The sequence below is a fragment of the Loxodonta africana genome, chromosome 5 (assembly GCF_030014295.1).
Source record: "Loxodonta africana isolate mLoxAfr1 chromosome 5, mLoxAfr1.hap2, whole genome shotgun sequence".
In the NCBI taxonomy this organism is placed as follows: domain Eukaryota; kingdom Metazoa; phylum Chordata; class Mammalia; order Proboscidea; family Elephantidae; genus Loxodonta; species Loxodonta africana.
Genome location: NC_087346.1, coordinates 80,468,781 through 80,480,346, shown reverse-complemented (window position 1 = coordinate 80,480,346; position 11,566 = coordinate 80,468,781). Strand labels below are relative to the sequence as shown.

Sequence of the window (11,566 nt, the reverse complement as noted above, 5' to 3'; positions counted from 1 at the left end):
ACCTTCAGCCTCTCGGTTAGCAGCCAAGTGTGTTTTAACCATTTCACCATGCAGGGGCTTCTATGTCATTAAATAGATTTTAATAAATCTCACCTAATGTTTCATAGTTCACATGAAATAAAGTAGAAGAGATCATAGTGCATCTCAACAAGGTAAAGTACTTCTCTTGAAACATTTATTTCAGATATATATGATTAGATATGCATGGTTATGCTGCATCATAATGTAAAATGATTTTAGAGATCCCATCCTACTTCATAAAGTTGAGAAAGACTTATGAAAACTAGAATATTTTGGTAAAATATTTTAAAATGACAAACTTTCAACTCTATTAAGAGGTAATGGAATTCTATTCAGAAAAAATACAGGTTTCTTTTGAACACATGTATAGCCCAATCAGTGAAGTTCAAAGCAAGAATTTTGTTAATGATAAAAAGAAATAGCTGGGTCTTTTTAGCAGTTTTTACTTATTTATTTATATTTTTCCTGTCTTGTCAAAAAAAGTTCTACTTTCAAATTTAAGATTGTTAAACAACCAGAAGAACTAGATGGTGCCCACTTACCACCACTACCTACATTTCTAAACAGGGCCACAATAGATGGACCTCAATAGAATGAGAGGAAAATGCAGACTAGAACCTCACATTCTTAAAAAAGCAAAACAAATTAAAAAAATGAAAAGAAAACCAGACTCACTGGACTGGTTGAGACTAGATGACTTCCTGAGATTATTGCATTGAGATACTTTTCAGATCTTGAACCAAAACTAACCCTTGAGGTTGCCTTATACAGGTCACCTAGTGGCACGGAGCATAAAATTTAGGTCCTTAAACTCAGCATAATGAAACCTGTTTAATCTTTCTAGATTGCTGGATTCATGTGGTAAGCAGACTGCACTGATATTTAATGTTCTACAGAATTTCTTAATGGAGACTTCTGTGACACCATAGGGCAGATTCCCTAGGAAAGCAGCATAAGGTGGCATTTAGGAAGATGGCTCCCATCAATATTAAGTTCTGGAGCAGTCCGTGGAGCAAAGAGCAGGATAGAACAATCAATTGGATGTGCCCTATACACATTATCATCATTACGCGCCAAGTGGTTGAAACATCTCTTTCCAGATAAATAACAAATTGGCTCAAAAATAATATCACCTGTCAGCACTGTGCTCCTTTAAAAAAAATCACCTATATGAAGACTAAAACAAAATCCACCACAAAAGACTAAGAATGGCATTGTTTAATGATCAAATGGATGATCCATCGTGAATATCTAAGTACCCAATGACAGGGCTCCAAAATACATAGAAGAAACTCTAAAAGCACTGAAAACAGAATTTGACAGTTCCACAGTGGGAGATTTCAACACACCACTCTCGGTAAAGGACAGAATATCTAGAAAGAAACTCAACAAAGATACAGAAAATCTAAAGACCACTATCAGCCAACTTGACCTCACAGACATACATAGAACACTCCATCCAACAGATGCAAAGTACACATTCTTTTCCAATGTACATGGAACATTCTCCAGAATAGACCACATCTTAGGCCACAAAACAACCTTCAACAAAATCCAAAACATTGAGATAATATAAAGTATCTTCTCTGATCACAACACCATCAAAGTAGAAATTAACGACGAGAAGATCAAGGGAAAAAAATCAATTACATGGAAATTGAATAACACCCTGCTTAAAAACCACTGAGTAACAGAAGAAATGAAAGATGGAGTAAAAAAATTCCTAGACTCAAACAAGAATAAAAACATCATACCAAAACCTTTGGGACACAGCAAAGGCAGTGCTCAAAGGTCAATTTATAGCAATAGATGCACACTTCAAAAAAGAAGGAAGGAACAAAATCAAACCATTGTCTACAAAAGTCAGATAGAAAGAGAACAGCAAAAGAAGTCCACGGCCACAAGAATAAGGGAAATAATAAAGATCAGAGCAGAAATAAATTAAATAGAAAATAGAAAAACAATAGAAAGAATCAACAAAACCAAAAGTTGGTTCTTTGAAAGAATCAACAAAGTTGACAAACCACTGGCCAAACTGACAAAAGAAAAGCAGGACAGGACACAAATAACTCAAATAAGAAATGCAATGGGAGACATTACAATAGATCCCACTGAAATAAAAAGGATCATAACAGAGTGCTATGAAAACTACACTCCAACAAATTTGAAAACCTAGAGGAAATGGACAGATTTCTAGAAACACACTACCCACCCAAACTAACACAAACTGAAGTTGAAAATTTGAACAGACCCATAACAAGGGAAGAGATTGAAAAGGTTAAAAAAAAAAAAAAAAGCCCTGGCGCAGATGGCTTCATGGGAGAATTCCACCAAGCATTCAGAAAAGAGCTTACATCAGTACTACTCAAACTATTTCAGAATGTAAAAAAGGAAAGGACACTTCTGAATTCGTTCTATGAAGCCAGCATAACTCTGACACTAAAACCAGGCAAAGACACTACAATAAAAGAAAATTACACACCAGTATCTTTCATGACTATAGATGCAAAAATTCTCAACAGAATTCTGGCCAATAGAATTCAGCATCATATTTAAAAAAAAAATAATACACCATGACCAAGCAGGATTCACACCAGGTATGCAAGTATGGTTCAACACTAGAAAATCAATCAACGTAATCCACCACATAAGTAATATAAAAGAATCACATGATCATCTGAATCAATGCAGAAATGGCATTTGACAAAGTCCAACACCCATTCCTGAAAAAAACTCTCAATAAAATAGGTATAGAAGGGAAATTCCTCAACATAATAATTGGCATCTACACAGAACCAACAACCAACATCATTCTTAATGGAGAGAGGTTGAACACATTCCTCTTGAGAACAGGAACAAGACAAAGATGCCCTTTATCACCACTCCTATTTAACATTGTGCTGGAAGTCCTAGCTAGAGGAATAAGGCAAGAAAAAGAAATAAAGGGCATCCAAATTGGTAATGAAAAAGTTACACTGTCCCTATTTGCAGATGATATGATACTATGATATGATAATAGTGAAGGATTATATGGGGAAAATATTAAACTACTCAGGAATCATCAAAAGAAGATGGAAGGAATACACAGAGTCATTATACCAAACCATTTCAAGAGGTAGCATATGACCAGGAACAGATTGTACTGAAGGAAGAAGCCCAAGCTGCACTGAAGGCATTGGGAAAAATCAAGGCTGCAGGAGTTGATAAAATATCACTTGAGATGTTTCAACAAATGGATGCAGCGCTGGAGGTGATCACTCATCTATGCCAAGAAATATGGAAGACAGCTCCCTGGCCAACCAACTGGAAGAGATCCATATTTACGCCTATTCCCAAGAAAGGTGATCCAACCAAATGCAGAAATTATAGGACAATATCATTAATATTGGAAATCCTGGTGGAGTAGTGGTTAAGTGCTACGGCTGCTAACTAAAGGGTCGGCAGTTTGAATCTGCCAGGAGCTCCTTGGAAACTCTGTGGGGCAGTTCTACTCTATCCTATAGGGACGCTATGAGTCGGAATTGACTCTACGGCACTGGTTTAGTTTGGTTTTGGTATCATTAATATTACATGCAAGCAAAATTTTGCCGAGGATCATTCAAAAGCAGCTGCAGCAGTATATTGACAGGGAACTCCCAGAAATTCAGGCCCGATTCAGAAGAGGACGTGGAAATCATTACCGATGTCAGATGGATCCCGGCTGAAAGCAAAGAATACCAGAAGGATATTTACCTGTGTTTTGTTGACTATGCAAAGACATTTGACTGATTGCATGATAATAAATTATAGATAACATTGCAAAGAGTGGGAATTCCAGAACACTTAATTGTCATCATGAGGAGCTTGTACATAGATAAAGAGGCAGTTGTTCAGACAGAACAAGGGGATACTGAGTGGTTTAAAGTCAGGAAAAGTGTGCGTCAGGGTTGTATATCATTTCACCATACTTTTTTTAATTCAATCTGTATGCTGAGGAAACAATCTGAGAAGCTGGACTATATGAAGAAGAAAGGGGTATCAGGGTTTCAGGAATACTCATTAACAGCCTGTGTTATGCAGATGACACAACCTTGCTTGCTGAAAGTGAAGAGGGCATGAAGCATTTACTGTTGAAGATCAAAGACCACAGTATGGATTGCAGCTCAACATAAAGAAAACAAAAATTCTCGCAACTGGATCAATAAGCAACATCATGCTAAGCAGAGAAAAGATTGAAGTTGTCAAGGATTTCATTTTACTTGGATCCACAATCAACAGCCATAGAACCAGCAGTCAAGAAATCAAAAGACACATTGCATTGGGTAAATCTGCTGCAAAGGACCTCTTTAAAGTGTTGAAAAGCAAAGATGTCACTTTGAAGACTAAGTTGCACCTGACCCAAGCCATGGTATTTTCAATCGCATCATATGCATGTGAAAGCTGGACAATGAATAGGGAAGACCGAAAAGAATTGACTCCTTTGAATTGTGGTGTTGGCAAAGAATATTGAATATATCATGGACTGCCAAAAGGATGAACAAATCTGTCTTAGAAGAAGTACAACCAGAATACTCCTTAGAAGCAAAGATGGTGAGACTGCATCTTACATACTTTGGACATGTTGTCAGGAGGGATCAGTCCCTGAAGAAGGACATAATGCTTGGTAAAGTACAGGGTCAGTGGAAAAGAGAAAGACCCTCAACAAGGTGAGCTGACACAGTGAGCTGCAAGAATGGGCTCAAGCATAACAACAATTGTAAGGATGGCACAAGACCAGGCAGTGTTTCATTCTGTTGTGCATAGGGTTGCTATGAGTCAGAACCAACCTCGCGGCACCAAACAACAACTTGATACTATACATAGAAAACCCAAAAGCCTCCACAAAAAAACTACTGGAACTAATAGAAAGATTCAGCAGATTAGCAGGATACAAAGACAACCACACAAAAATCAGTTGGATTCCTATACACAATAAAGAGAATGATGAAAAGGAAAACAGGAAAACAATACCATTTATAATAATAATAGCCCCTAAAAAAAGACAATGTTTAGAAATAAATCTAACCAGGGATGTAAAAGACCTATGCAAAGAAAAATACAAAACATTACTGCAAGAAACCAAAAGAGATATATATAAATGGAAAAACATACCATGCTCATGGATAGGTAGACTCAACATTTTGAACTGTCAATTCTACCCAAAGCATTCTACAAATACAATACAATCCCAATCCAAATACCAACAGCATTCTTTACAGAGATGGAAAAACTAATCATTAACTTTATATGGAAAGGGAAGAGGCCCCGGATAAGTAAAGCACTATTGAAGAAGAAGAATAAAGTAGAAAGACTTGAGTCAAAACAGCCTGGTACTGGTACAACGACAGATACATTGACCAATGCAACAGAATTGAGAACCCAGGTATAAATACATCCACCTATGGTTATCTGATCTTTGACAATGGCTCAAAGTCCATCAAATGGGAAAAAGACAGTCTTTTTAACAAATGGTGCTGGCATAACTGGATGTCCATCTGCAAAAAAATGAAACAGGACCCATACCTCACAGCACACACAAAAAGTAACTCAAAATGGATCAAAGAGCTAAATAAAAACCCAAAAACTATAAAGATCATAGAAGAAAAAATAGGATCAATGCTAGAGGTCCTAATAACATGGCATTAACAGGATACAAACTTTAACAGCACACGAATTCCAGAAGATAAGCTAGATAACTGAGGTCTTCTAAAAATTAAACACTTACGCTCATCAAAATACTTCACCAAAAGAGTAAAAAGAGAACCTACAGACTGCCAAAGAAAAAAAAAAAACTGGCTCTGACAAATCCAACAAATGTCTAATCTCTAAAATCTACGGGAAAACCTAACACCTCTACAACAAAAAGACAACACATTTACAAAATAGGCAAAGGAAATGAACAGACAGTTTACCAAAAAAGACACTCAAGTGGCTAACAGACACAAGAGTAAATGCTCATGATCACTAGCCTTTAGCTCCACAATGAGATACAATCTCATGCTGGCAGTACTGCACGAATCCAAAAAACAGAAAATTAAAGACGTTGGAGAAGCTTTGGGGAGATTGGGACTCTTATGCATTGCTGGTGGGAATGCGAAATGGTACAACCATTTGGAAAATGATATGGTGCTTTCTTAGAAAGTTAGAAATAGAAATATGATATGAACCAGCAATCCCACTCCTAGAAATATATTCTAGAGGAATAAGGGTCATCACACTAATAGACATATGCACACCCATGTTCACTGCAGCGTTGTTCGCAATAGCAAAAAGATGGAAACAACCTAGATGCCCATCAACAGATGCATTGATAAACAAACTATGGTACATACACACAATGGAGTACCACCCAAAGTACTACACAGAGACAAAGAACAAGGATGAATCTGAGAAGCATCTCACGACATGGATGAATCTGGAGGGCATTATGCTGAGCGCAGTAAGTCAATCACAAAAGGACAAAAATTGGATGAGATCACTAATATAAAAACTCCTGAAAAGGTTTACACACAAAGCGTGACAATTTTTGATGGTTACGAGGGAGGCTGGGGAGGGGATGGAAAAACACTAAATAGACAACAGATAAACGGTAACTTTGGTGAAGGGTAAAACAGTACACAATACTGGGGAAGCCAGCACAACTTGTCCAAGTCAAGGTGATGGACGCTCCATAGACACATCAAAACTCCCTGAGGGACTGAATTACTGGGCTGAGGGCTGTGGGGACCATGGTCTCGAGGAACATCTAGATCAATTGGCATAACATAGTTCATAAAGAAAATGTTCTACATTCTACTTTGGTGAGTAGCATCTGGGGTCTTAAAAGCTGGTGTGACTCCATCCAAAGCAATAAAGGATGAAGAAAACCAAAGACACGAGGGAAAGATTAGTCCAAAGCACTAATAGGCCACATCTACCACAGCCTCCACCAGACTAAGTCCAGCACAACTAGACAGTGACTGGCTACCATCACCAACTGCTCTGACAGGGATCACAATAGAGGGCTCCAGACAGAGCTGGAGAAATATGTAGAAAAAAATTCTACCTCACAAAAAAAGATCAGGCTTACTGGCCTCCTGACAGAGACTGGAGAAACCCCAAGAGTATGGCCCCCGGACACCCTTTTAGCTCAGTAATGAAGGCACTCCTGAGGTTCACCCTTCAGCCAAAGATTAGACAGGCCTATAAAAACAAAACAAGAGTAAAGGGGCACACCAGCCCAGGGACAAGGACTAGAAGGCAGGAGGGGACAGGAAAGCTGGTAATAGGGAACCCAAGGTCGAGAAAGGAGAGTGTTGACATGTTATGCGGTTGGTAACCAATGTCACAAAACAGTATGTGTACTAATTATTTAATGAGAAGCTAGTTTGTTCTGTAAACCTTCATCTAAAATACAAAAAAAAAAAAAAAAAAATCACCTATATGGGACCAAATAGTTAACAATTACTTTATAACAAAGAAGAGAACGTAAGGGTGCAGTGAAACTAGATCCATGGAAATGGAACAACCAGAACAAAAATTCTTAAAATGTTCACACATTGTGAAGAATGTAACCAACGTTACTGAACAATTTGTGCAGAAATTTTGATTGGAAACCTAAAGTGTTCTGTATATCGTCACCAAAAACACAATACATTTTTTTTAAGGATCTTTAATAACTTGGGCATTCTCATGCCCTCTATCATCGTCTCTAAGCCCTTCACAAATCAAGAATGCACACTTGAAAGTATTTCAAATGTTTCAAATATAAAAAGTAAGAATACCAAATGATTTAGCTATTCCATTGAATTGGATAGTATCACTTCTCTTAGTCACAGTGCAGATGTGTTTATCTTTCAGGCCTCAGGCTATTACCTGTGTTCATTTTCACAGTAATGCTCACCCTAGTGTTACCAGACCTTTCTCATGAGGAGTACAAAGGTAACGTGTTGGTTGGGTTCCTAATTACTGGGTCACTACAAGAAAGAGTCCCTTGACTTTTTAAACTGCACAGTATTTTTACAAAATGATTCATCTCATCTCTGATTAGCTGTTCTAGGTATGATTCAGGATGTTATAGAGTCTTCAATGTGCAAAATATTCTGAAGGTTGCTTCAAGTCATTTCTTCTGCTCAACAGGTTTTTGAATGTCCACACCAAGCCCATGATATGACATTGTGACTTATGAGTGCTACTGATCAATGCTGAGAAGTGTTGTTGACAGCTAAATGGGCAATGCTTCCTTACCATTGGCTCTAAGCTTGATTCATAGTTGTCTAACAAAACTGGTTAAAGAGCCAGTTATGATTATGTTCACATTGTTAATGTAATTGGAATTACAGTTGCAATAATCATTAACATTGTAATGTCTAATCACTACCAGATATAGGACAACCTAGTCTCGTTGCAATTTGCTTCTTGTCCTATAAATTATAATTTGGAATTCAGCTTTGGTAAACAGCAAATGCATTCAGTAACTATGTATTTAGTGTCTATTATATGCAAGACACTAAACTAGAAATAGCAAGGTAGTCAGACATGAATAGGGCATTATTTTGGCCTCAAGAATATTAGAATCTGGTTTTGAGTATTGAGGAGGATACAGCCTTTAAATCACCACCAACAGCAAAAAATAATATTTATTGAGTACTTATTATGTGGCAGACAACGTTCTAAAAGTTTTGCCCTCACAACAACTCTCTTATCATCCCACATTACACATGAGAAAATTTGGCAAAAATTACACAATTATTAATAGTAGAGCCTGGATTCAAACTCAAGCAACTCCGTTCAAGTTCACCATGTAAAAAAAAAAAAATGTAAAGACTGAGAATACTTCTCTAGAGTCAGCTATTAACCTTCACTGAAGATACGAAAGGCTGAGGCTCTATTCCAAGTTTTGACTGTGATGTTACTGCTTATTTTTAGCCAGTTTTTTTAGCGTGTGTGTGTGGCTTATTTTTTTCTTTTTTTCAGGTGTGTGTATATAGGCATGATGGAGGTTGGGGAGGAGTGTTTTTACTCGTGCGAATTTAATTATATATGGCTTAATACACCCTCCAGAATTGAGTCCCAACTCACGGCTCAGGCTTCCGTGCTTGGCCCTTATTTGAAACCCATCCGTCTATGCAAAATTCCCAAATACACAGGAACATTGCTGAAGTTTTATTGCAATGACTTCCCCACTAGCTTCACCCCAAAGTACCTTCAGGTACTTTTATGTTTCATGATCAAGAGACTAAATCTAAAGCTACAATCTGACACTAGCTTTCCTAGTGTTGCACGTCCGTTTTGCATTGTACCAGAGAAAACAAAGCACTTGTTTTTAATTCACTATTCATTGAAAATTCTTTTGTGAAATGACAAAGGAACTTATGTCTAACTCCGTATCATTTCATTCCCAAAAGCCTCATTAAAATTTCTTCTCATGTACTTCTCCTTGACCCCAGCCCTTTAGTTTCCCAGCTCTTCCCTGCTCCTGCAGTGCTTATCATTCTATTTTCTACTGAATCCTTCCTATATTTTATTAATTTATCTCTTTTTTAAGCAAGGCAAATTGGGATTTGTCCCAGGCTCTCTAAATTTCAATATCTACTTTTATCATTCAGCTCGGCAAATAAAAAGCCCTGCATTTTCAAAGATTTTCTCTCTTTTGCCTCATACCAATTGTGGAATAGGGGTGTAGAGGGAAGAGAATATCAGTAGAGAGTAATAAATTTAACAAAGACAAAATCTCAGAAAATCACTTTGTCCCTAACACATTCTTAATTAAGAAAGTAGAAATAATATTCATAAGAGCTATGTGGTATCAGAGAAAATAATTCTTGAGGTTTCTCTCCAAATTGAATAAGAAAAAGTAAGCTATGAATCTTTGAGTAAAATCCAAAGGCCCATGTGGAAGAATGATTCATCTCTATTACATGGGTTTTGCATTTATGTCTTGACAAATTATGGAAATCATATGCTATGAATGTCACCACACCGAGACTCATAGATGATCCATAGTCTCTGATAGTAATATCTAGAATTAGAAGAAATACAGGGTATCATACATTTGTAATTAGATTTCTGTCCTCTCCACTCTACTAAACTTTCTATTGAAAGAGTACCAGTGGCATCATTATTGCTAAATCTCTTCTTTCATACTTACTTTCTTAACCTCACTCCTCCCCATGACATTGACATCTATCCCTCATTCTTGGAACACCCACCTCTCTTTGCTTTGGGAATCCAACACCATCCTGGTTAACCTGTACATTTTTTGTACTCTTTTGTATTCCATGGCACTAAATAAATACGTGATGTTTATTAATGCCAAAAATTATATCATACAGCACTGTTTCACTGTTCTATTAAACATTGTCTCAGTTGAGTCTCATGATAATACTGCGATGAAGGAAAGACAGGAATGATCATCTCCATTTTTGCAGATGAGGAAACTGAGGCTAATGGAGTTTAAGTAGATCACAAGACCCACGAATGATGGGAGCTAGAACTTGTCCTAAGGTTTCTTACTACTAATCTGGTTTCTTTTATGTTTACTAGATTATTTTCTTTTCTGGTGTCTTAGGTTGGGTTTGCTAGAGAAGCAAAACCAGTAAAGCATGTAAATATATAAAAACTCCCCCCCAAAAACAAACCAGTTGCCATCGAGTCGATAGGGCAGAGTAGAACTGCCTCATAGGGTTTCCAAGGAGCCTGGTAGATTTGAACTGCTGACCTTTTTTTTTTTATTATTGTGCTTTAAGTGAAAGTTTACAAATCAAGTCAGTCTCTCAAACAAAAACTTATACACGCCTTGCTGTGTACCCTAGCTGCTCTCTACCTAATGAGACAGCACATTCCTTCTCTCCTCCCTGTATTCCCTATGTCCATTGAACCAGCTCCTGTCCCCCTCTTCCTTTTCATCTTGCCTCCAGACAGGAGTTGTCCACATAGTCTCATGTGTCTACTTGAGGCAAGAAGCTAACTCCTCACCAGTATCATTATCTATCAAATAGTCCAGTCCAATCCTTGTCTGAAGAATTGGATTCGGCAATGGTTCTAGTCTTGGGCTAACAAAGGGTCCAGGGACCATGACTTCCAGGGTCCCCAGAGGCTCAGTTAGACCACTAAGCCTGAGCTTTTTATGAGAATTTGAGATCTGCATCTCACTGTTCTCCTGCTCCATCAGGGATTCTCTGTTGTGTTCCCTGTCAGGGCAGTGATCCGTGGTAGCCAAACACCATCTAGTTCTTCCAGTCTCAGGCTGATGTAGTCTCTTGTTTAAGTGGCCCTTTCTGTCTCTTGAACTTACCTTTACCATATGTTTTTGGTGTTCTTCATTCTCCTTTGCTCCCAGTGGGTTGAGACCCATTGATGCATCTTAGATGGCTGCTTGCTAGTGTTTAAGACCCCAGATGCCTCTCACCAAAGAGGGATTAAGCTGCCAACTTTTTGGTTAGCAGCCATAGCTCTTAACCACTTCGCCACCAAGGTTTCCAGAAAGATATATACAGAGAGATTTATATCAAGGAAATGGCTCACAGGGTTGCAGAGGCTGGAACAC

The 11,566-nt window shown here is 37.8% G+C and overlaps 1 protein-coding gene across 1 annotated transcript in view; it reads left to right on the top strand.

The window, feature by feature from the left end:
* Positions 1-6,376: 6,376 nt before the first annotated feature.
* Positions 6,377-11,566, top strand: part of EREG (epiregulin) — a 41,499-nt gene continuing 36,309 nt past the window's right edge. Inside the window, exon 1 of the mRNA XM_010594135.3 lies at positions 6,377-6,478. Within this exon, the coding sequence (XP_010592437.2) occupies positions 6,377-6,478 (102 nt within the window). The remainder of the gene's footprint in view (positions 6,479-11,566) is intronic.